Genomic DNA, 26586 nt, shown 5'->3' on the forward strand with positions numbered 1-26586 from the left:
TAGGATCTCACGGTGGACGGTGTCCGGAGGTAGGAGTATGTGTATACCAGTGGAGGAGACAGGAAATGTAACACATTTTTCTTAGAGATAAGTGATGATATTTTCTCCAATAAATTTGGCAATAGTTGGGTATAGCAAATTCTTCATTTTTTTTTAGCTTGTATAGCAAACTATTCAGGCTATTTCCTCCGTCCACAAATAAGTGTACATGCGAGTTTTTTCAAGATAAATTATGAAGTGAAGTGAAAATGCATTGGGAATTTGCATCTCTCCTTTTTAATTATTTCACCTCCAATGAGCTAAGTGCTTGTAGAAAACAAGAAAAACATGTGCTCAATATTATTGGGTTTGATTACTCTTTTGTAGACAAAATTTAGAGCTAGATGTCCACTTATTTGTGGATGGAGGGAGTGTGTGTTAATACGACCTACAACTAGGATACAAAGTTTAGAAAATGGATGAAGGAAAACATACCCCCTTCGATCTATAATAACTACCGTGGTTTTAGTTCAAATGAATACTTTTCTAGCTTCCCATTTTATACTATCTTCATTTTTTAAATATAATCCTTTTTAAAAAGCTAACTGAAGTACTCTCTCTCTCACAGTTTATTAGTACCTCTAGGTCGTAAATTTGATCAAGTTAGCATTAGTTATATGTTATAAAAATTATATTATTGAAAAGTTTAGATGTTCTATTTTTTAATGATATAATTTTTGCATTATATAATTTAAATTATATAGGTCAAATTGGCGACCTAGAGATACATAGACGACTAGTAAACTGAGACGGAGGTAGTAATAGTTTTTCTTGGCAGCTGGTAACTCAATACCAACACTGTCATACCTAGAATTGACTGAATGGCCACCAACACCGCCATATCCGGCAACAGACTGGTTATTGAAATCAGACGCATCAACACAATCATCTTCATTGACAAAAAAGGCAAACACATGGCTCTTGGCAGCATCTACTAAATCCCACGGTTGACGAACTCCATCATCAACATTAGTCAGCTCGACAAGAGCGAGGCATGCATGCTGATCTCAAGAGGTGTGCTTGACATATATATGGGATCAACAAGGTCGACTCCTTGTTCGGTCTAGGTGTGACAAAAAATTGCCCCTACCCTTCTCCATCTTGAGATTGCCTACCAATTTGTCTCCCTACTTGGCACAATGACCTTGCTTGGCACCGACATGAGCAATTTGGCTATCCTAATTTTGATGCTTTGGAGAAGATAGAAAGCCTCGCCATGGCAGGTGGGCCACACTTGGAGCAGCTCGAGCCATCACTCAAGGCTAACATGTATTGTTTCTCGATTTAGCCATATTGACCAGAAGAAAAATAACTAAGAGTGACGAGCAAAATCAAAATAGTTGGTACGAGGATGATTGACTTTGGTAACATTTAAATTATTAGGTATGTAGTATCATATTGCATGATACTATGTTAGGTACTACATTCCCATTGCATAGTATCATAGCCACTGCAATATTGGCACCTTATTTATTATTTTGTAGAATCTTTAGATTGAGTTTTGTACAATATTTATTTGTGGTCAAATTCCCTCACTAGCTAGGTGAAATACGTAGCATATGATACTGAACAAGCTTCTATCTTTCTTCATCCACCCACTCTTATTATGCCAATGAAGGTGACCGATGCAACTACGATTCAATAATCAACAAACATTTTTTTGTGGGTAATAATCAACAAAAATAGCTGGTTGGCAAAAGGAAGTGCTTTTTTTTTTTCTTTTCTTGAAATATGTTAAGATGAGCCATTTCGGTTCATCTACACCTAGATGGTAAAGTGGATTTCGCTCTTAATTTCACCATTTAAGGTCACGATATTTGTCAGCTTTACCCTACCGTATTCTTTCCCAAACACAATATAAACGCAGATGTTTACAAATACATATATACATTCACCTCTATAAACATACACGTACACACACCTACCCGTATAATCACCTTTGAGAGACTAGGTCGAAAAAACTGATCCAACAGTCTTTAAGATTAATGAAATCAACAAAGACACATCGCAATTAACGAGAATCACCTCCCACTAATTCTTTTTCGTGTTTATCCTGGTGAGCTGAAGTGGTTATTGCCCTTCTAAGGAAAAAGTCTATTTTAAACCCTGAATTCATAGAGCTTCGGCGAAACAAACCCTGAACTTCAAATCCCTGTCATTTGTACCCTGAACTTGCAAATCCCGGTCTAAATCAAACCCTGGAACAGTTTTTGGCGTGATAATTTTTTTTGTCAAATCGATTCTATCACTGACAACATGGACCCTCCTGTCATGTCTATCTCTTCTCCAAATCTCTGTGTGGCCCAATCTCTCTCTATCCCCAATCAGGAGCACAGGCACATCGGGAGATACCAGCCCGGTCGCCCGAGTGCTCCTCTGCCGGCCCGGCGCTTGCAGACGCACGACTCGGCGCAAACGGCAGTGCTGGAGCGCGGCACGAACGGCGGCTCGCTACATAGGGCAGTACGCGGTGGGCGCCTCCTCCGTGTCGACCGACACACCCTCTCTAAGTCTCTCAGCCAAACGAGTTCGTCCTGGACTCCTGGTCACGATGCCAGCACCATGCGCACAGCGGCGTGTCTGGGCACAGGCGGAGGGATTCCATTATACTACCAAGATTATACTACATGGAGTCATTCGCACCTAATATTTGTTACTTAACAGAAGCAATGCGTGGATTTGAACATGAATTAAGGAGAGAATTAACTTATGTTGGCCATGATGCCGCTGCATTCCCAGGTGGCGGCCATGGATGGCAGCAAGCAGCTCGTGTTGCCAGACCTGATCCTCCACGATTTCTGTTAGCTGCTTTGGCGTGGCGCGCACTTGCCTTGCCCAGCCACGCCGCCATGTAATTCAGCCGCGCCGCTGCACAACGGTTGCTGCACCCGGCGAGTGGAGCAGGTCATCCTCGCTGATGCCCGCGATAGGAAGGAGACGATGGGGTGGTCGCGATGCATCGCTTCTGCTCGCTCTGTCATCTGTGCAGTGGATGGAGGAATAAATTGGAAAAATAAATATGAACAGTGGGTCCCGCTGTCAGTGAGAGTAACATGTAATCCCGGCCGGGATATCTGCTTTCCCAGTGTACCAAACACCTCCAAGGTTTGAATTAGACCGGGATTCATAAATTTAGGGTACAAACGACCGGGATTTGAAGTTCAGGGTTTGTTTCGCCGGAGCTCTATATAACCACGTGTTCATAAGTGACACTGCAACTCGGCACGATAGCAGCGGATGTTACATGCACAATTGGGTCAGGGTCCAATCGTCCGTGCACTGACACAGGATCGGGCGTCTCTCATGACATGATCATCACACAGCAGCAACGTCCCCGTCATCAAATAACCACACAGGCACGCCAAGCCGTCCATCATCCACGCGTAGAAGATCCGGAGCACGTCCGTCCAATTTCCGTTTACCCCCCTACTATTTCCCCCTCTCGCTCTTCTACCCCCACGTTTTTTTTCCTCTCTCTCGGGAAGGAAGAATCGCCCGACCTGGTAGCACTCCGTCCTCCTTCCCCACTCGGTCGGACCGCCCCGCCTGCCCCCAAATCTCGCCGGATTCCGCCGGCTCGCCGCGCGATTCCGCCGCCCGAGGTGAGCCGGCCTCGGATCCGCGCCCGCCCGCCGCCTGGAGCTCCCCGTTCGGAGCTTGCGAGGGCTGACTCTCCTCTTCTCCGCCTCGTTGCAGGATTTTCTTGGGCTAGCTCGGCGGAGCTCGCGTCGCGTTTCTCCGCCGGTGGGTGCGCCGCGGCGAGCCGCCATGGAGTACGGGCCCTCCGACAGCAGCGGTGAGTGGGGGACTGTCTGTTGCTCCGCTCCGCTTCCTCGTGCTAGGGTTTCGAATTCTAGGGTTCTTGCTTGCTTCAGCTGCCTGCTCCTGCACGCGAATTGCTCGGGGAGAGGGATTTGTGCGTGAGGGGGACGAAAGACCGCGTTTTTGTGGTGCGTTCGTGAGGTTTTAGGGCGCGATTTCTCGGCGTGAGCTAGGGCTTGGGATTGCGTCGTGGCAGGTTAGGGTTAGGCCTGCCGTGGGCTTGCCTGGGGAAATATTTGAGCTTTTCCCCACGGGTAGGGTTTTATGGGGATTTCTCGCTCAGGTTGTTGCCCTGGAATGTTCTCAATTGTGTAGGTACATGGTGGTGAGCTGGGTATGGTTTGCTAAAGTTTGCGTAGTCTGAATGTGTTCAGGGGTTTGGCCGCTGTTCGTCACGGGCCTGTGCGACAGGGAGTTGTGCTCTCTTGGCTTGCTTGGGCAAACACTGTATCACATAGAGGTGGGCTATGCGTTCGATTGGTTTGGTGTCAATTGGTTACCTTTGGGCTGTGGGTATAGCTGAATGAGATAATTGTAAAGCTGCGATGCCTCTGTGAAATTTCCCTAAGATAGCAAACCCTTATCTAGGTTTGCCCTAGAGTTTGATTATCAACCATATATAAGTTTGTCTTGTAAGGGGGTTATTGCAACATGAATTCACTTGAGCCTCAAACCAGTACACGAATATACCCTTCTGCTTCACCTGGTTGGTCATTCTTCCCAGTGCTGCACTGCATGCACAAAGCCCCAACCTCTCTTTGCATTGCATTTGCACTTCTAGGAAATTATTTTGTGATTAACAGATCTAATTATACTTTACAAATCAAAGTTAGTATGAGTCGCACTGGTATCTTATGCACGAACAAAATGAAGGATAAGGAATACACAAGAGGCACATAGAGCTCTTTGAAGAACATGATAGTGGCCTGTAGTCTATAATATAGTGTAGGGAACTTGTATGCCACTAGAGCGTAATTTGAAGAGTTTCTACTGCGTTACAGGACTCCAAAACCTGCAGATCACAGGTGTACCACGAGAGACGGTGTAATAGAAGCATTATCTGTAAAAACGTCTGATCGTGGTCACAATCCTATTATCTCCTCGTGGCTAATCTAGGAAGTAGAGAGTCATCCTAGCACAGAGACAATGCCTCCCAAGGTATCCGCCCAAATGGGTAATAACACCATGTATCACATTCACATCAATGCGATGGATCTTCGTGGGAAGTGGATAGATGACTTGGGTGAATGCTGAAGACTCCCTTAAGAGTTATAGAAACACCACGGTATCCTTTTAAGTATAGGCGAAAGAGCACACGGAGAAGGCCCGTAGTGGGCTCACATGATTGTGGGTCATGGCTAGGGCTGTCGAGGGGCTCACCCATGTGAAGCCCCTGTGCATGCGAAGCCCCTGTGCATGCGATCGGACTTAACATGGGGACACCGAGAATAACTAGGAAAAAGATAAATAACTTTACAAACAAGTCTCATGTCAGTCAATATTATTGATATTATTTGAGGAACATATTATAAAAAAACATGAACATGAAGAAATGTAATTATCATTCATCTCTATAACTGCCTCTAGTGCAAGTTGCTAACAGATTGTTGGACTTAGTGAACATCATGCTTTTCGATTCTGTTTTATGTTAATTCCTTGAACATCATGGACCAGTCTTACTTGTCATACTCATAAAAACAATATGAACTGCTTTCTGCTACTATGTGAGCAAGTGTGGATATTTTTCTGTTGTAAAGCTGATATAGGGACAGTTCTACAATTTGCACTAATTGCTGGTTCCTCAACTTGTGTGTGATTTATAGGAACTGATGATGATCTTCCACCATCATATCCGAATAATAGGGGTATAAGAGGAAGTGGGCGTGTCAGTGGTAATGGAAGAGCTATTGTTCCTGTCAGTGGCAATGGAAGGGCTATAGCTCCTGCTAGTTCATACCCTAGAGCACAGACCGATATGGAAACACAAATTCAACAGCTTGAGCAAGAAGCATATTGTTCAGTTCTTCGTGCTTTTAAAGCTCAGTCTGATGCCCTCACATGGGTTGGTGACACTAAACTTGTGCCTGTTCATTCAGGTGTTAGTGCTAAAGTATCATATGTTGTTTCTCAAAGCTAACCTTAGATCAACTTTATCTTTTTTGTAGGAGAAGGAGAGTCTGATAACCGAACTTAGGAAGGAGCTAAGGGTATCAGACAAAGAACACAGGGAGGTGCTAAACAGGGTCAATGTAGATGATATTATTCGCAGCATAAGGTAGATTAGACAAATATTTTCGCCATTCTCTACAATGTTCATATTTTTATGTTTCCAGCACCCTAAATTCCTGCCTTCATTCAAATTAAGGGAATGGAGATCAGCAGGAGGCCACCAGGCAAGCATACCCAATAATCCTCAGCCTGTACATCATGATCCTGCCCCTAGCCCTACCACCTCCAGTCGTAAGAGGCAAAAAATATCCCAATCAGTTCCTCCCCTAGCTGCACCACCTCCTGTAATGCATCCACAACAGATGGCTCCGGCACAACCTTCATCTTCAGCTAAAAAGGGATTCCTGCCAGGCCCTAATAAAGGCAAAAAGACAAAGCCAGTAAGCATATATTTCATTACTTCTCTTAAGAAAAAAATTGTTTGTTTTATTTCTTGATGGAATTTCATGTACTTCCAGGGCCAGAAGATACCAGGGGGCTCTGCACTCAAGTCTGTGCCATCTTCAGCAGGTCCCAGCGGAAGGGGACCACAGATGAACAGAAATTTTCCTGGTCGCCCTCCTGCTCCTGAACCTTCACAAGGACAGCATCTTGATCCATTAATTAACCAAAGAGTCATGACTCGATGGCCCGAAGATAACAGTTTCTATGAAGCAACTATAACTGATTACAACGCAGAAAAGGTGTGCTTTTAGCTCATTAGGATCACTGTTTTGTTAATCCAAGTCCCAGCTTTTCTGAGGGATTCCATTGCAGGGCCTTTATGCACTAGTTTATGACATAAATACAGCTAACGAGACCTGGGAGTGGGTTGATTTTAAAGAGGTACACGACCATTTTTTATGTGGACATTCTGATAATTCTTCACATTTCCGTACTTCTCGGTTTTATTGTCTTCAATGTTGGCCCTAGAAAAACCATTTGTGTAGTAAATTTTTTTAGGTGCAAGCATGATGGCAAATAAGATTACATGGTTATGCAGGATTAGCTTTCAAAACAACTACCAAGGAACATTAGCATGAATAATCTTGATCTTTTGACTTTTCAATAAGAACTAATCCAGTTTTAGTTGATGGTACATTGCCAACTTGGCCATGTGATCTGCACCCACATCTCTTCTGTAAAATGGGCCTGTATTAGTGAACTAAGGTAATGGAACTGATCTATTGGGATAAGTAATTGGGTTGTGTTACTGTAGCAAAGTGTGCCAACTTATATTTACGAAATTTAAGCCATTTGATATGGTGGTTCTGATTGCCACTAGTGTGCTGCTAGGACTACCAGCCAGTTAGCGCATGACCACTTTCTTGCCAAATTTTGGGCACATATTTTGATAACAGCTTGTGACTTCTATGGTTTCCCTTGAAAATTGTGCCAAGTTTGTAGAACATAGTCTGGTACTCTGGTTCAGTTATCAGGAACTGATAGCTAGATTCAGATTCTAAGCAAATGTTTTTCGTTAGGCAAGGGAATGTGTAAGCAACATCATAGCGTTTCACCATTGTTATTGTATTTTGCACATGCCTTACAATGTTTGTGTGCAGAAACACTTGATTACTGACAGTTCCTTGGGCCTCGAGTACAGATGAAACCTGATGACATAATATGGAAAGACGGTGATCCAGGGTTATATCTGGGGGGTCGTGGTGCTCAGGGTAGCGGGGGTAAGAAATCAACTAGCCGTGGTATGTCCACGCCAGGTACTGGTAGGGGGAGAGGATCCCAGAAGACTATCTCGAGAAAGGACTTTCCACGTTCGCAAAATGGTGTTGGAAAGAGAAGTTCTGATGACATTGATATACTTCACACCGAGAGCCTCATAAAGGAGGTTAGTTTGAAGAAAGTTTGCTAGCTGCTCTGATCATAAATATCAGCTAACCTTGTACATCTCACATAGGTGGAGAGGGTTTTTAGTGTTAGTCACCCTGATCCCGTGGAGGTAGATAAGGCCAAGAAAGCGCTGAAGGTAAAGCTCGAATATACACATTCCTTATTTGATCAGGAAGCTTTTGGTTTTGACTAATAAGCAATGCTTGCAGGATCAAGAGCAATCGTTGATTGATGCGATTGCAAGGCTTGCTGAGGCATCAGATGGCGAAAGCGGTAAATACTGAATCATTTCTCAAAATCTCAAAACAAAAGGTGCTGAGTTGGAATCCCATTCTAAGGATTCTTGTGGTTCCGGGGAATCCAGCTACAGGAGTTCCTAGACAAAATGGGAGGATCTTTCTGATGTTTCAGAAAGCTCTTAAGACTATTTCCTATTTAGGACGATTACCCTTAACATGGGATCAGTTTTGGCTGTCATGGGTGTATTCCCATCTTTCTTTGTATTCACTATACTTGGTATATGATTATACCGAGTTTCCACTTTAGAGATGTAGGATCCTTGTAATACAATGGACAGTTCTCCAGAATGTCCATTTGTAGATAGCGTTCCTGCTACATGGCCATGTCAGAGATATGAGGTCAATCCTGCATTTCCACACAGCAATGATCAACTTTATAAATGTCTTGTAGCTGTGTACTTTTGACACCCTGTCATGTTTGGCACTCATTTCTTTTGGTGGGAACAGATGAGCGCAACCGAGGCCGAAGGATGGCGCCGTACACCGGGAGCCAGCATCAAGCCAACTATGCAGATGCTATGGCCGTTGATGGCGACCACATGGCTGCCTCATAAACAGTTGCTGAACATGTATACACAAGTCATTAGAAGCCTGCCCTGTTGTAAAATCTTAAGCTGATGTTTATTTAAAACTTAGCTCTAGGTTCAGACCATCTGGTTTTGAGAGGGAAACATTTTTTTGCCTTTTTTTGGTAGAACCGCTTAACGTGTTGTAAAGCTGCTCTGTGGAGCTATTGTCGTTCTTGTTATTGCACAAGTGATCTAATATCAGTGCATTAGTAATTCATTGACTTCAACATTTGATTTGTTCCTTTTCAAGTTATTACTAACATGTTTATTCAGAAATTGTATTTTAACATACATACTTATGTGACCATGTTAAAATCTACAGCAAAACAGACCAAGTCCTATGTGCACGATATTTGCACAGTAATAGCCTGGTTACTGATTGATACCGTTCAAAGGAGGCAAAGTCTTCATTCACCACAAGGATGCAAATTTCTGAAACTGTGATCTCATTGTAACATCACAACACTTTATTAAAACATAAATGTATGCCAAGTCTATTGAATAGTGAAGCTGCAATTCTACCATTAATTAGCATCAAACATTCAGACAGCTAGAGAAAATATAATGAAAAACAATGGATTAAGGCATACTCCTTTCATAATAATCCATGAAAAACATGAGTTTCTTGATGGAACACGGCGCATACAGCCTAGAGCCCAGGTCCGCGGCCATGTCGGGTGGTACAATCTCCATTTTTTTTTTTTTGCTTATAGCAGTAGCTTTTTGATCCATCAACACATTACAATCCTCCTGCAGGAGGGGTTCAATATCTGCTGGGACAGCTCCCAACCAGAAACCTACAGAGTTGTTAACTCTAGCACTACTAGCCAGACTATGAGCAACATGATTACAGGCTCTGTTAATACAAACAACCGAAGAGCCGACACGCCGATGCTAGGGCAGCTTAGACGTCGACTGAGTAATCTGGCAGCAGCTGTGATAAATCCCGGTTCCAGGATTCCTGTCAATAGCCGAAGCAGCGACAAGACAGTCAGTTTCACAAATAATCTCCCATTTCATTCTTGAATAGTGAGCTATTTTCTAGGTTTCTTGTAAGTTGTTGGCACAATTTGTAGAGAGCTGGAAAAACATGAGAGACGCTCTTATAAACTTTCCCAGTAGATATGCATCTGCCAGGCATCTTATTGTTTGGGATGATGTTGCAGCAAACCCAAACCAGTCTAGTGGTGTACTCATCGATTTTGAAGCCTGATTTCTTTTCTTTCGAATTAGGTATGCCGGGAATGTTCTTTCTTCTTTCCAACGCCGAACTGCAGCTGATTTTTTCAGAGGGATCTAAGGCCGGCAAAATGCTGGCCTGAACCATTTTCAGTAGCAGTTACCGAAATTTTATCTACAAAGCAAGTAGCAGTGCTGGAAACCAGAAAACCTAGAAAGGAAGAAAGACGAAGAAGAAAAATGCAGGAGATCCTCTCAAGAGTAACTCTACAACAGGTGGCAAGGTGCATATACATGACACTCCTCCAGTCTCTAATTAGAGCCTTCTTGGCCATGAATGCGGAACTGCAATGTCAAGTTTATTCTGCGATTTAACTGAATTCCTCTAACTAGGTAAACTAATAAATAAAATAAATGGTAATTTGGGATATGGTAGCAGTCACTAATGTGTGATTCAAAGGTACTCCTATTTAACTATTGATACCGAGTCCAGTCACAAATCTAGAAGTAGTCTCCAAGACAGGGAGATACTCGAGGTGTAAGCGACCGTGTAAAAGACGCGGAGGCTGGCAGCTCGGGGTGGCGATTGGCTAGGTGTGACTTTCTTTTAAAAAGAATACATTATTATTCTTAAAAAAAAGAATACATTATTAGTTTTCCTGATTATTCAAAGTTTTTTTGTTGAGTGTGCTACCATGTGCGCAAAATCAGTGCCACTTCATCCATCAAACCGTTTCAGGTCTGATGAGGGACCAAAGTCCCTTTCTCTAATAGCTGTATCATTGATAATATACACTTTGCAGTGGAGGCAGTAGCTTACTGCAGGGACGTCAGGTTTGCATTTCTATAACTGTGAAATTAATATGCAATGGCTTGGATTCCTGGTAATGGGAAAGAAGAAAACTCCCAAGGATTCAGCACCAAGCCTTTTATAGGTGTTATGAATGTTGTTTGGAAGGAACACATCAGAAGCATGAGATCCTAAACCAAGTGAGACGTGTCCTTCCTCACCCAAGAAGACATTGCTTTGTACAAGGTGGAGACCATCATTGGGTAGTCAGTGTATGGTTGTTCTTTTGTCATCGATTTATTTTGGAGAGGATCTTTTGCAAATATTCCTGGTCTTAATTAAAAAGCTTCTGCATGGTTCAACATACACACAACTCCAGCGAGGCAAAAGGGTCACCTTTGAACTCCCAAATGCGGTGGATATTATATTGTGAGTGCTACTTTACAGCATGCTCACTTTAGGATAACATAAAAAATCTCCTTCCTAATCATGTTCATTTGCTTATCTCTTCTTTTCGAAATATCTTCAGTTGCTTATCACTACTGGATGTCTTTGGGTTTGTGTAGCATGTGAACGCCTTGCCTATGGCTGCTGATTTGAGTTTAGTCTAGTACACTAGCGAGCTAGTTGAACGCCTGTACACTCAAAGAATACAACCATCCAGAAGGCCAGAACACGAGCAAACCTACTCTTCACATCCTGGACAGACAGAGGATTACCATGGCGGAAGCTGTTGTAGGATTGCTGATAGGCAAGCTCGGCAAGGCTTTGGCTAGTGAGGGAGAAGCCTTTGGCACATCGCTATTCTGCAAGGAAGCATATGCTCTCAGGGGTCTTTTCCGCGAGATCCGTGAAGCCAAGGAGGAGCTTGAGAGCATACAGGCCTATCTGCGAGAGGCGGAGCGGTTCAAGGACACCGACGAGACGACTGGCATCTTTGTGAGGAAAATCAGGGGCCTGGCTTTCGAAATCGAGGATGTTGTCGACGAGTTCACCTACAAGCTGGAGGACAAGCATGGAGGATTCGCTGCAAAGATGAAGAAGAGGATCAAGCATGCCAACGCTTGGTGGCGTCTAGCACATAAGCTGCAAGACATCAAGGGCAGGCTTCGAGGTGTTAAGCAGAGGAAGAAAGATTACGCCATGACAGAGACAGTCAAGTGCCCTGGAGGCAGTGCTTCTCATGCCAAACCTACCAATCAGGCATTGCATTTTACTAGGGAGGAGGATTTTGTGGGGAATAAGGAGAACCAGGAGAAGCTGATACAGTGGTTGATAGGTGACTCGGAACAGAGGAGCAAAATCGTCACAGTTTGGGGCATGCCTGGTGTAGGGAAAACCACTTTGGTTGCTCATGTGTACAACACTGTGAAAGTGGACTTTGATACTGCTGCATGGATAACCGTGTCAAAGAATTGCCACCTGGAGGAGCTGTTGAAGAAGATTGCTGGAGAGTTGGGTGTGACAGGTGATGTCGCTAGCATGGAGGAGAGAAGCCTAGGTTTGACCATGCATAACTACCTCCAGGGTAAGAAATACATGATAGTTTTGGATGATGTTTGGACTGCGGAAGTGTGGGCATACATAAGAAATGTCTTTCCTACTGGTTGTCCTGGGCGGATTGTGTTCACATCAAGAAATTATGAAGTATCAGTACTGGCAAGCGCAAATTGCGTGCTTCACCTGGAACCGCTAGAAGCTTATCACTCTTGGGTACTATTCTGCAGAGAAGCCTTTTGGAATGCTGAAGATAAAGCGTGCCCTCTGGACTTGCAGAAATTGGCTCAGAAATTTGTGAGCAAGTGCAAAGGCTTGCCTATTGCTATTGCATGCATAGGACGCCTACTGTCATGCAAACCACCAACACCCACTGATTGGGGAAATGTGTACAGAGATTTAGAACTGCAGTTGTCAAAAGATGTGATCCCTGATCTTGACATGATTCTGAAAGTCAGCTTGGAGGACCGTCGATATGATTTGAAGAATTGTTTCTTATACTGTGCATTATTGCCAGAAGATTATTCTATAAAGAGGAGGAAAGCAATGCGACACTGGATTGCTGCTGGATTCATCAGGGAGAAGGAGAACAAAACATTGGAGGAAGTGGCAGAGGGGTACTTGACTGAGCTTGTGAACCGGAGTCTACTACAGGTAGCGGGGAGGAATGGAGCTGGACGGTTGAAATGTTGCCGGATGCACGATGTCATACGCCTTCTTGCCCTCAACAAAGCCAAGGAAGAATGCTTTGGTAAAGTTTACGATGGCTCTGGAGCATCCTCTGTACAGGCCGCACGTCGGATATCGATCCAGAGTGAGAAGCTTGGCCACCTGGGTCAGTCTGGTACAACAACTTTGCGTGCACTCCATGTTTTTGAGAGGTATATCAATATTGACCTGCTCAAGCCTATCCTAACCTCTTCGCATTTGCTGTCGACATTGGATCTAGAAGGTACTGATATCAAAATGCTGCCTAATGAGGTATTTAACTTGTTTAATCTGCGGTACTTGGGACTAAGAGACACTGCTGTTGGAATTCTACCTGAAGCAATAGGAAGGTTACAGAACTTACAAGTTTTGGATGCTGTCAACTCAGATCTGTCGTATCTACCAAAGAACATTGCAAAACTTCAGAAGTTGAGATACCTGTATGCAGGTACTGTTCCTGGAGCAGTGGAAGCTAAACCTTTTGGTGGAGTTAAAGTGCCAAACGGAATACGGAACTTAACAGCACTGCAGGCGCTGCAATCTGTGAAAGCAAGCTCAGAGATTCTGTGTGAAGTCGGAGCTTTGACAGAGCTAAGAACATTTGCTGACTCCAATGTGAAAACCGAACACTCTGCTAACTTGAGCAATGCTATCATCAAGATGAACCATCTTGTTCATCTGGAAATCGCAGTTCTGGGGCAGAAGGAGGTGCTGCACCTAGAAGGGCTATGTTTACCTCCAACCCTTTCTTGGCTTGCTTTAGCAGGGAGACTAGAGGAAACATCAATGCCCCAAGTTCTGTCATCTTGGTCCCACCTCAATAGCCTCACTCGGCTGCACCTTTCACTCTCCAAAATCGACGAGGGTTCATTTTCTGGTCTGCTGATGCTGCGTAATTTATGCTCCCTGGCGCTGATCGATGCTTTTGAGGGGAAGAAGTTGCACTTCTGTGCAGGGTCATTTCCAAAGCTCCCGGTATCTGTTCGTGCATAACGCACCACGCCTCAATCAACCTGAAATTGAAGAGGGTGCAATGCAATGCCTTGCATTGCTAGTGTTCAGAGATTGCCCAGAACTAAAGATTCTCCCTCATGGCATCGAGCACCTTACATGCCTTGAGGAGTTACGTCTGGAAGAAGCATCAGAAGAGCTCCTGAATAAGCTTCAGCAAAAGGGAAACCCAAATGAATGCAGGGAAGATCTTTTGAAAATCAGCCACATAAGAAAGGTTACTGTTGAACTTACCAAGAAAGGCATATCTGAAAGGATCAGATGACCGCGAGATGCTACAACTGCGCAATGTAAAGGGTTTACTGTTTTCTGTTGAGAACACTTTACTGATGAGGATTGGGGATGTTTTGGATCCAGTCCTAAGCTGAGACAAGTAGTGCTCGGAACTCGGAAGAATACATTGTAAATAGACATACTATCCCAAGTGTGTCGATGTAGTTTTACGCTCTACCCACAGAACACGTTTGCACATGTTTGGCAAATCCCTGCACTGGAATGGTGCAATGTAATGGATTTTTGCTTTCTTGTAATGTGCTCTATCCGCTCGACACCTTACCACTTGTTCTTGTTTTGCTGTTGCAAGGTTTTGGCGCCTGAGTGGGAGGAAGGAGCAGGTGGTGCTCATGCGGCTCTGTAGTCTCACTCGATCGTCGAGATTCTTGTTGCTCGGGACGGCACTAGTGCAAGCAGCGGTGGGAGCTCCTAAAATAATTTGTCCAGTAGCAGTTGCAGCTTCACCAGGACTTTGTCCTGGTGTCATTGATTGCTTGTTGCTCCCGTTGCGTACGAGCTTGTCGGATCTCGCATGCTAGGTGTTGGTTTCTACAGCTTTTTTTTTGTTGGAGGAGGATCAGCTATTTGGACTATCTTTTAAATGCATTTGCCATAATTGTTCGTTTGGAGTAATGAATTAGTTTGCTCCAGTACAACCCCCTTTCCTAAACTCAGACAAACTCACAAGCCACAACCCAGATTCATGTATGATAATAGCCTGGTGATTGATTGATTGACTGTGATCGAAGAAAGCAATAACAGGAGTCTGTTTTGATTGAGAATCGCATATGGACCGCTGACCATCTCTAAAACCGTGGGTGGTCAAATTGTGAGATCTTTGCTCCCTTTGCAAGCAAACCATGAAATCGGTGTGGCACCTCTTCGTCGAGTGTAGATACTCCGTTTGTCTTTGCTCCATTCAAAAATGGTTGAGCATCCCGATATCTAATATAACCAAACCAATGGGGTGGTCTTTCTATTGAGTTTTGGTGGCGAAACATGACAGAGTGCCAACTGACGAGTGTCACCCTCCTTGTCGCTTTGGAAGATTTGGGTCTTCAAAAGCAAACATATGTCACCTTTAGTTCTCCTAGAAGAAAACAATAAGGGAAGCCTGCTTGTGGATTACCACGGAAGCGAAGCGTTTGGGTCAAATCATGCCGGGAGAGCAATCCTGGTTTTGTATTTTATTCGGTCCGAACTATCTCATCGAAACACTTCTTCTTAATCAATATATTAAGACAATACTTTTGCTCCGGTTTTACAAAAAAAAAGTCACCGTTTTGAAAATAAGTTTTCTTCGAGGTACGGGTTTACGTGTTTGGTTTCCTGCCGACTTAATTTGGCAAGAGCATCTCCACCGGTGCCCCCGATAGCAGCCTCAATAGCATTTTGGGCATCGAAAATGGGTTCACACCGGCGCGCCCCAAAAAGCGCCGGCGCAATTTCGAGCCCAATAGAACCGCCAGCAACTCCGTATCAGCCCTTCGCGAAGAGCGTGGATCGGGCGCGCCGGCGCCTCGCGACATGAATAATTTTGGACGTGGGAGCCACCTATCAGCCATACATCCTAAAAATATACATCTTTTTCCCAAAACCCCTTTCCCTTCGCTGCTCATTTCTCTCGTCCGCCGCTCCATCTTCCATCTAGACTCCAACCCGAAAAACCCTCGCCGCCACCATGCCGTCGAAGAAAAAAGGCTCTGGTGAAGTCAGCGAAGGCGCCGACGAAGCTGCCACCGAAGCCACGCACTGTGCCGCCGAAGGAGAAGCCGGCGAACATGTCGCAGGAGGCATGAGAGGAGGAGAAACGCCGCAGCTCCATGGTGACGGCCAACTGAAAAAGGTACAACATTGCCGCTCTCGAAGCCGCGAAAGCAGCGAGCGACTGCTGCCAAAGTGTGCCTCAGCTTGGGCGGCGGTCAGCCCAAATGGAGCCAGCAACTCGCCGGCCGCAACTTTGGCGATGGGTTCTCGAGCTCACCCTCGTCGCCAGGGTAGTACGCGGAGGGGCCATCACTCTCGCAGATGCGTTTGTCGCAGATGGAGGGATGTACCCGCTACTCCCCCTAGTGCGCCAACAGCGACATGACCTTCGAACCCAACGCGCCGTTCTCGCTGGATTCAGCGCCGAGGGGCAGCGGTGCCTTTCGCTTCTCCGTCGACCTGAACTCCTCGCCCGATCTACGTTGCCCGGGAAGCACCGACGGCCATGTGACTGGCGGCACCGGCCTCCCCTGCACCCTCTTCACTGACGAGAGCAGGAGCACCCACGAGGTGTTCGGTAGCGCGTCCGGCGTGTCCATGGCCGATGATGACGTGAGCTTTCCTTCCTTTTTATGTGTTATGTGCATCGTAAACACCGCCGGCGACTCAAAGTAGGTTACTTGTTGCGTAGATTACCGGCGGCGCCGAAATCCTCACCAGCTTCATACGCCATGAAGAAGAGTTCTACAAGGACGAAGATGAGGAGGATGAGCTGATCGACGCCGACACCGGCGTGACCACAACGACGATGAGGAATAGGCGAACCGGCGGCACTCGTGGTCCTAGGTGAAATTCTTTGGAGGATGAATGCCTCATCGACGCGTGGAAGCAAGTGAGCTTTTGCCCCATTACCGGCGCCAATCAATCCTCTGGCAAGTACTACAAGCGCATCCTTGATTCATTCAACGAGAAGAAGAACTATGGTGAGTATGCCACCATGAACATGATCCGGAACGAGGGCGCCCTCTCTCACCGTTGAAACATCATCAAGGCAGCGTATAGCAAGTTCCATGGCTACTATGAGAAGATTAAGATCTGGAAGGAGAGCGGCAAGACGATGGTGGATTGGGTATGATCTATGTCCATTTGATGATGTCTATTTCATAATACATCATAGTATATCTATTTGATGATGTCCATCTTGTTATATATCTTGTTAATGAATCATGCATTGTTAGATGATCGACGCTCTCAACATGAGCCAAAATGAGGACACATATTTCCCCTTCATGCATTGCTTCAACAAACTACAAGGTTGCAAAAAATGGGACGCCATCCGCCACACTCTCAACAAGGACGGCGTCGGGGAAGATGGGCCGGTTGATCCCGCCGGTGCCTCCACCGGGCGCCCCATTGGCAAAAAGAAGGCCAATGACGAGAGGAATGCGGCGCCGACATTGACTGCCATGGACGCCTCCCTCGAGAAGATGATATCCTCCTTCTCAACGGAGAACAAGGTAGCGGCAGATAGAGCCGCCGTCGTATGGATGGCAATACTAGAAAGCAAGACATGAAGATTGAGTTGGAGAGGGAAAAGGTGGAGGCGACGAGGATGGAAGCTCACGTCGCCACCATGAAGGCCACCAACGAAGCAACACAACTTTCGTTGGCCAAGATGTCTCAAGAATCCAAGATCTTGATGGCTGACATGGCGAAGATGGACCCATTGGCGAGGGCGTGGCACGAGATGTACCGCGAGCGTATCGGCCAAGAGGTGCTAGCGGCGTGAGCTGCGTCGGCGTCCATACCCCCCCCCGCCATCGTTGACGTTCATGACTTCGCCGGCACCGTCAATGTTCATGCCTCTCCCGGCACCCGTGGATCCAGTTCCAGCGATGGAGCTGCCACCGGGGCTCACCGATGATGAGGACGTCATCGAGGTTGACCCGCTCATGACCCCGTTCATCTGATCATTTGGCCTAGAAGCCGAAGTTATTTTTTTACGGCCGGACTATGACGGCGATTCGATGGCCGTATGTTGGCCCAAACTTCATATTCGAAAACCTATTCGAATTTGGTAGCCATGTGTTGGCTCAAATTTTATATTCGAAACCTATTCAAATTTCTATGCATTTTTTTAGTTTTTAATTTAAATGATCTATCGGGACTACCAGTTTAGAGAGCGCCGGTGTGGGAGAAGCACCCCAAATGAAGAATGCAGTGCTGACGCATCTCCATATGGCCGCTATTTAGGAGGCGCTGGTGGAGATAATCTGAACATGTAGCCGCTCGCCGCAATGATCGATGCTGGCAGTGAGGCTGAGATGGTACACCGCCGGGACCCGACCGTCGTCATGCCTGATCTGCCGACTTGCAGTCGCTGGCTCGTGAGCTATGATGGGTACGTGGACCATGGTGGCCTACTGTCCATTTTCTTGGACCAATTGCATGCAGATCGAATCAACTGTCGGCGATGTACTCCTGCCGACCTCACCGAGGCACATGAAGTTAAGTTGGCTGTAGCTAATCAATAGATGAAAGGGAAACAAAACAAACACAATTTCGTATTGTATTTCTTGTGAAACCGCGGGCATTGATCCACCTGCCAATTGCTAGCTACCTGTCCATAAGAACCAGAGGATCATCATATTCATATCGCATTGCACATACAAGTTGGAACTACAAGCATCCCATCTCCAATACAGCAACTCAATCTTTCAACCATAATCAAAACAAAGATGAAGCACTCCAAGCCAAACACTCGATCGAACAAATATACAAACAATAGGAGATCTCGGATAAAGTGGTCGACCAGGCGTACGCACGTAGCTAGCCCTCCGCGTCCACGGCGCGGGCCTCCGTCTCGGCGGCGGCGGCAGCTTGGGCCTCGGTCTCGTCAGCGACGATGGCGGCCGCGCGGCCGTTCTTGGCGACGGCGGCGTTGTGGAGTATGGCCTCCTGCTTGACGGCCTCCACCTCCTCGAACCGCTCATCCTTCCTGGCCTCCGCGGCAGCCTGGCCGGCCGGGTCGTCGTGCGCCTTCACCTTCTCCACCTGCTCCTGCACCACCGCCACGGTCTTCTCCTTGCCCGCCCACGCTGACGCGCCGAGGTTCGCTGCCGCTTCTTTTGCCGCGCCACCGGCGCTCTCCCCGCCCTGCATCATCGAGCTCTGCCTCGATGTTGATCTCTTGCCTCTCTCAGCTCGCTACAAATCTACCATGGCCTTGGCCGGTTCGAATTTATAGTGCCATGGCAGTCATATACTCAGGCGTCTGGACCGAGGGTGGACGCGTGTCCTCCCTGGTCGGCACGTCCACTGTAGCAGCACGGCCGTGAGGAGAGGTGAGGTGGAGAAGCTGCAGCCTCTGGAAGGTGAATCGGTTCTCGAAAGTAACAGGAATGAATTGGTTTTGCTTAGAAGCTCCAGCGTTATGATTTATGAATTATGATTATGATAACCTTTTCCAATGTTCATGAGATACGTTGCGTGTCTCAATTGTGCACTGAAGAAATGTTGAGGAAATACTTTACCTAGGCCTAGCTAAGAGACGGAAAGCTCGAGCAGAGTCCAGCTTTAAAATAATAAAATCCCAACCGAATACAAGTCATATTAAATATTACAATGCAATGATTTAGGATCCAGAATGAAAGTACAAGTCATGCAAGGCATGCAACAAAGTTCAGGTGATGTGCCCCTACACACGACAACATAGATAAATGACATAAGATAACGTCCAGATTGCACTACGTCGTAGGACCCCCCACTAGTAGAAAAAGGGCTTCCGTCCAGCCCCATTAGTCGCGAAACTATAGGAACCGCGACCAATGGGGTCTTTAGTCGCGGTTCGGGAGGCGAACCGCGACCAAAGGCCTGGGCCCAGCGTGCTCGGTGGCCAGCTGGTGGACGGGAGGGGCTTTAGTCGTGGTTGGCCAGGCCAACCGCGACTAAATATCCTCGAGCTCGGCCCAAAGGCCTTTAGTCGCGGTTGGTCGGGACAACCGCGACTAAAGCCCCTCCCTATATATACCGATTCAGCCCACGACACTTAGCCATTTGGCGCCACTTCTCTTCACAAACTTCACAAGGGGGTGTAGGTTTGCTTTTGGCTCCTCTTATGCACACAAGGTGTTTGATGAAATGCCCCAAGAGCATGAAACCAACATGATATGAAGTGCCGGAGCCACACTTGAGCTTCCTCATTTATTTTTTCCTCCTCGATCGCGGTTATCAACTTGAACCTTTCATATGTGTCATTGATAAAATATGCATGTGTGTAGTTCATTGTTTAATTTCTATTTAGTTTAACAAATGCATGATGGTTAATTATATATTTTATATTATAATAATGCGAGATGAATCGGCAATGGATGTACGCTAACCGACTCTCCGGCGAATTCACTACGGGTTTGAAAGATTTCCTCGTAGTGGCTAATGCGAACAAGCGAGGGGTTTTGTTATCTCGTCCATGTGTTGGCTGTAAGAATCAGAAGGGTTACTCTTCCTCAAGGGAAGTTCACTCGCACCTGATTCGGCATGGTTTCATGCCAAGCTATAATTGTTGGACCAAGCATGGAGAAAGAGGGGTTATAATGGAAGAAGATGAAGAAGGGGATGATATCATCGATGACAACTATCTTGATCATTTCGGTGATACTTTTATGGAGGATGTCGAAGGTGGGGAAGGTGAAGGGGAAGGTGATCAAGAAGAGGCACGTGATGAGCCTGTCGATGATCTTGGTCGGACCATTGCCGATGCACGGAGACGCTGCGAAACCGAAAAGGAGAGGGAGAATTTGGATCGCATGTTAGAGGATCACAAAAAGTCGCTGTACTCGGGATGCGATAATGGTCCGAAAAAGTCGGGCTGCACACTTGGATTTGCCGAGATGGAAGGCACGGGAAGGTGTAGCCGACTCGGGATTTAAAAACTTGCTGAAAATGTTGAAGAATATGTTTCCAAAGAATAACGAGTTGCCCCTCCAGTACGTACGAAGCAAAGAAGGTTGTCCGCCCTCTAGGTTTAGAGGTTACGAAGATACATGCATGCATCAACGACCGCATCCTCTACCGCGGTGAATACGAGAATTTGAATGAATGCCCGGTATGCACCGCATTGCGTTATAAGATCGGAGGCGATGACCCCGGTGACGATGTTGAGGGCGAGAAACCCGGGAAGAAGGTTCCCGCCGATACGTCTCCGACGTATCGATAATTTCTTATGTTCCATGCCACATTATTGATGATATCTACATGTTTTATGCATACTTTATGTCATATTTATGCATTTTCCGGCACTAACCTATTGACGAGATGCCGAAGAGCCAGTTGTTGTTTTCTGCTGTTTTTGGTTTCAGAAATCCTAGTAAGGAAATATTCTCGGAATTGGACGAAATCAATGCCCAGGGTCCTATTTTTCCACGAAGCTTCCAGAAGACCGGAGGAGATAAGAAGTGGGGCCACGAGGCGACGACACGCCAGGGCGGCGCGGCCTGGGCCCTGGCCGCGCGGCCCTGTTGTGTGGGTCCCTTGTGTGGCCCCCTGACCTGCCCTTCCGCCTACTTAAAGTCTTCGTCGCAAAACCCCCAGTACCGAGAGCCACGATACGGAAAACCTTCCAGAGACACCGCCGCCGCCAATCCCATCTCGGGGGATTCAGGAGATCGCCTCCGGCACCCTGCCGGAGAGGGAATCATCTCCCGGAGGACTCTTCACCGCCATGGTCGCCTCCGGAGTGATGAGTGAGTAGTTCACCCCTGGACTATGGGTCCATAGCAGTAGCTAGATGGTCGTCTTCTCCTTATGTGCTTCATTGTCGGATCTTGTGAGCTGCCTAACATGATCAAGATCATCTATCCGTAATGCTATATGTTGTGTTTGTCGGGATCCGATGGATAGAGAATACTATGTTATGTTGATTATCAATCTATTACCTATGTGTTGTTTATGATCTTGCATGCTCTCCGTTATTAGTAGAGGCTGCGGCCAAGTTTTTACTCTTAACTCCAAGAGGGAGTATTTATGCTCGATAGTGGGTTCATGCCTCCATTAAATGCGGGACGATGTGAGAAAGTTCTAAGGTTGTGGATGTGTTGTTGCCACTAGGGATAAAACATTGATGCTATGTCCGAGGATGTAGTTATTGATTACATTACGCACCATACTTAATGAAATTGTCTGTTGTTTACAACTTAATACTGGAAGGGGTTCGGATGATAACCTGAAGGTGGACTTTTTAGGCATAGATGCATGCTGGATAGCGGTCTATGTACTTTGTCGTAATGCCCAACTAAATCTCACTATACTTATCATATCATGTATGTGCATGGTCATGCCCTCTCTATTTGTCAATTGCCCAACTGTAATTTGTTCACCCAACATGCTATTTATCTTATGGGAGAGACACCTCTAGTGAACTGTGGACCCCGGTCCTATTCTTTACATCTGAAATACAAATCTGCTGCTATTGTTCTTTACTGTTCTTTGCAAACAAATATCATCATCCACACTATACATCTAATCCTTTGTTTACAGCAAGCCGGTGAGATTGACAACCTCACTGTTTCGTTGGGGCAAAGTACTTTGGTTGTGTTGTGCAGGTTCCACATTGGTGCCAGAATCCATGGTGTTGCGCCGCACTACATCCCGCCGCCATCAACCTTCAACGTGCTTCTTGACTCCTACTGGTTCGATAAACCTTGGTTTCTTACTGAGGGAAAACTTACTGCTGTGCGCATCACACCTTCCTCTTGGGGTTCCCAACGAACGTGTGTATTACACGCCATCAAGCATATTTTCTGGCGCCGTTGCCGGGGAGATCAAGACACGCTGCAAGGGGAGTCTCCACAATCCAATCTCCTTACTTTGTTTTTGTCTTGCTTTATTTTATTTACTTTCTTGTTTGCTGCACTAAATCAAAACACAAAAAATTTAGTTGCTAGTTTTACTTTATTTACTGTCTTGTTCTCCATATCAAAAACACAAAAAAAATTAGTTACTTGCATTTATTTTATCTAGTTTGCTTTATTTACTACTGCTAAAATGGGTACTCCTGAAAATACTAAGTTGTGTGACTTCACTAGCACAAATAATAATGATTTCTTATGCACACCTATTGCTCCACTCTGCTACTACAGCAGAATTCTTTGAAATTAAACCTGCTTTACTCGAGTCTTGTTATGAGAGAGCAATTTTCTCGGTGTTAGTTCCGATGATGCTGCTGCCCATCTTAATACTTTTGTTGAACTATGTGAAATGCAAAAGTATAAGGATGTAGATGGTGACATTATAAAATTAAAATTGTTTCCTTTCTCCTTAAGAGGAAGAGCTAAAGATTGGTTGCTATCTCTGCCTAGAAATAGTATTGATTCTTGGACTAAATGTAAGGATGCTTTTATTGGTAGATATTATCCTCCCGCTAAAATTATATCTTTGAGAAGTAGCATCATGAATTTCAAGCAATTAGATAATGAACATGTTGCTCAAGCATGGGAGAGAATGAAATCTTTGGTGAAGAATTGCCCTACCCATGGACTGACTACTTGGATGATCATCCAAACCTTTTATGCAGGACTGAACTTTTCTTCGCGGAACCTATTGGATTCAGCTGCTAGAGGTACCTTTATGTCCATCACTCTTGGTGAAGCAACAAAGCTTCTTGATAATATGATGATTAATTACTCTGAATGGCACACGGAAAGAGCTCCACAAGGTAAGAAGGTAAATTCTATCGAAGAAACCTCTTCCTTGAGTGATAAGATTGATGCTATTATGTCTATGCTTGTGAATGATAGGACTAATGTTGATCCTAATAATGTTCCGTTAGCTTCATTGGTTGCTCAAGAAGAACATGTTGATGTAAACTTCATTAAAAATAATAATTTCAACAACAATGCTTATCGGAACAATTCTAGTAATAACTATAGGCCATATCCTTATAATAATGATAATGGTTATGGTAATTCTTATGGGAATTCTTACAACAATAATAGGAACACACCCCCTGGACTTGAAGCTATGCTTAAAGATTTTATTAGTACACAAACTGCTTTTAACAAATCTGTTGAAGAAAAGCTTGGGAAAATTGATATACTTGCTTCTAAAGTCGATAGTCTTGTTGCTGATGTTGATCTTTTAAAATTGAAAGTTATGCCTAATAAGGATATTGAAAATAAAATTGTTACTACAGCAAATGCCATCCAAGTTAGAATTAATGAGAATATAAGATTGATGGCCGAATTGCATGCTAGGTGGGAAAAAGAAGAAAATGCTAAAGAAGATAATATAGCTAAAGTTTGGACTATTACCACCACTAGCAATGCTAATGCTCCACATGTTGCTGCACCTCCTACTAATAATGGTAAAAGGATTGGTGTTGGCAATGTTTCCACTTCTAATGCAAAGCCTGCAAAACTGCCGGAAACTGCTAAAACTGCTGAAACTGCCTGTGACAAAACTGCTGAAATTTTTTCCAACATTGGGGATGATGATCCCATTGCTTTAGATTATAATGGTTTGGATTTTGATGATTGCCACATCTCTGAAGTCATAAAGTTCTTACAAAAGCTTGCTAAAAGTCCCAATGCTAGTGCTATAAATTTGGCCTTTACAAAACATATTACGAATGCTCTCATAAAAGCTAGAGAAGAGAAACTAAAACTTGAAACTTCTATTCCTAGAAAGTTAGAAGATGGTTGGGAGCCCATCATTAAGATGAAGGTCAATGACTTTGATTGTAATGCTTTATGTGATCTTGGTGCAAGTATTTCGTTATGCCTAAGACAATTTATGATATGCTTGACTTGCCACCATTGAAAAATTGTTATTTGGATGTTAATCTTGTTGATAATGCTATAAAGAAACCTTTGGGGAGGATTGATAATGTTCGTATTATGGTTAACAATAACCTTGTCCCCGTTGATTTTGTTGTCTTGGATATTGAATGCAATGCATCTTGTCCCATTATATTGGGAAGACCTTTTCTTCGAACTGTTGGAGCTATCATTGATATGAAGGAAGGTAATATTAAATATCAATTTTCTCTCAAGAAAGGTATGAAACACTTCCCTAGAAAGAGAATGAAGTTACCTTTTGATTCTATTATTAGAACAAATTATGATGTTGATACTTCGTCTCTTGATAACACTTGATATACACTTTCTGCGCCTAGCTGAAAGGCGTTAAAGAAAAGCGCTTATGGGAGACAACCCATGTTTTTACTACAGTACTTTTATTTTATATTTGAGTCTTGGAAGTTGTTACTACTGTAGCAACCTCTCCTTATCTTATTTTTGTGCATTGTTGTGTGTGATGACCCAGCGTACCACTGCATGGTGTAGTACACAAGTCGTTGACATAACACAAGTGAAACACCGTTCCACTCATATTACATCTCTCAGAGTGGTACAACAGAAACATATGCGAGTCCAAGGTATGTCTATAGAAGTACACACGAGCTGTTTACATAAGATCAACACAACCTCCTACTTTACAGTGAGGTAAAACTTCAAATAAAGCTCCAGAAGAACGACTCGTAGTCTATCTTATTGCTAACTCAAGTTCAAGAGCTACTTGGCTTGCTATAGAAATCTAGCTACTTAGGTGCTATGATTAGGGAAAGGTTCCCTTATATTACTAGTCTAAGTTTCCACTCTAGCTGATGCGAAGTTGACTCCATTGACTTCTTTGATTGGATTCTTCATCTTGTTGCGGTTGACTCCTTTGTCTTCGAGTTCCACGGTAGTTTCTCCTTCGGTGCCTTGATCTAAGAAGGGGGTTCAAATGGGATAGAATGAGTACGAGCGTACTCAGCAAGCTCATATTAGGAAATAGGTGTATCATGCACTAGCTACAGCCATAGACCAGAAAGTCATAGGCCAATGCAAGTTTTTATAAACATTTCTTCAAATGGTTTATTTTATTCTGAAAACTATGCCCGTCAGTCTTCACAGGTTGAACAGAACTTCGTGGAGTTCCTTTCCTGCCGCGTTCGCAGTTCCCTTCCCGGAACAGGGAGTGACAGTCACAATTCGGTATCCTCTCGCAAAGGTGCGTTACTTTTCCCATAAGAGACCTTATCCTTGATACCTATCCGAGATGCATGCTCGTCCACACTTCCTTGGTGTGGGGCCGGGTGTAAGATCCAAGCCAATCACTGCCTTCTCCGCGACCCCGCAAACCCACCCTTTTGTCCACCCGTACACCCCCGGTAGACTTCTCCCGATAATACGGCTTTACTCACGGTGCACTTTGGACAATCCATCATAGATCGTAGAGCCCGACATCACACACGGATGGGGATTTAAAAGGCTATCCCAACCTACGGCGAGTGCCTCCAACACCCCGCGGCTCTACCAATCCGTTGGCGTGCGAAGGGAAAAGATACGACTGACTTCCCAGAGCCATTATAGATCTTATGGTCAACGCGATATGTACGGCGCTAGAATCACTGGACGGCATTGGTAATTAATCCTAGGGTGATATAACCCAAGCAATGGAACCTCCACCATATCAACACATACCATGGTTCCATTGCCCACCACATAGTCATATTCATAATTGTAAAATAATACTTTGCTTTTCAATGCATGAGTGATAAGTATAGTACTTTGCATATAATTTGATAAAAATAATC

The 26586-nt window shown here is 44.9% G+C and overlaps 2 protein-coding genes and 1 pseudogene across 3 annotated transcripts; 2 read left to right on the forward strand and 1 right to left on the reverse strand.

Annotated features, from left to right (window-relative positions):
• Window positions 1–3623: 3623 nt before the first annotated feature.
• LOC124651960 (protein EMSY-LIKE 3-like) lies at window positions 3624–9017 on the forward strand. Of its 2 annotated transcripts, none has more exons than XM_047190979.1 (11): window positions 3624–3641; window positions 3736–3835; window positions 5685–5923; window positions 6027–6136; window positions 6227–6470; window positions 6549–6773; window positions 6847–6915; window positions 7676–7918; window positions 7988–8056; window positions 8130–8193; window positions 8667–9017. In XM_047190979.1, the coding sequence occupies exons 2-11, from the start codon at window positions 3808–3810 to the stop codon at window positions 8771–8773; spliced, it is 1398 nt and encodes a 465-aa protein (XP_047046935.1). In that variant the 5' UTR covers window positions 3624–3641; window positions 3736–3807; the 3' UTR covers window positions 8774–9017. The 2 variants fall into 2 exon arrangements, with proteins under 2 accessions (XP_047046935.1, XP_047046936.1); XM_047190980.1 differs by lacking the exon at window positions 8667–9017 and adding an exon at window positions 8293–8565 and having other exon boundaries at window positions 8130–8210.
• Window positions 9018–11218: 2201 nt separating this feature from the next.
• LOC124654865 lies at window positions 11219–14238 on the forward strand (annotated as a pseudogene).
• Window positions 14239–18782: 4544 nt separating this feature from the next.
• On the reverse strand, window positions 18783–19140 carry LOC124656612 (11 kDa late embryogenesis abundant protein-like). Its single transcript, XM_047195324.1, has one exon. It carries the CDS (start codon window positions 19116–19118, stop codon window positions 18783–18785), a length of 336 nt encoding a protein of 111 aa, XP_047051280.1. The 5' UTR covers window positions 19119–19140.
• Window positions 19141–26586: the final 7446 nt, after the last annotated feature.

The sequence above is a fragment of the Lolium rigidum genome, chromosome 5, assembly GCF_022539505.1.
Source record: "Lolium rigidum isolate FL_2022 chromosome 5, APGP_CSIRO_Lrig_0.1, whole genome shotgun sequence".
Taxonomy (NCBI): domain Eukaryota; kingdom Viridiplantae; phylum Streptophyta; class Magnoliopsida; order Poales; family Poaceae; genus Lolium; species Lolium rigidum.

Coding starts and splice junctions, on each gene's coding strand:
- LOC124656612 (XM_047195324.1), bottom strand. CDS start 19,118: ATGATGCAGGGCGGGGAGAGCGCCGGTGGCGCGGCAAAAGAAGCGGCA.
- LOC124651960 (XM_047190979.1), top strand. CDS start 3,808: ATGGAGTACGGGCCCTCCGACAGCAGCG. Junction 6,137..6,226: donor GATATTATTCGCAGCATAAG/GTAGATTAGACA, acceptor ATTCAAATTAAG/GGAATGGAGATCAGCAGGAG. Junction 7,919..7,987: donor CCGAGAGCCTCATAAAGGAG/GTTAGTTTGAAG, acceptor CATCTCACATAG/GTGGAGAGGGTTTTTAGTGT.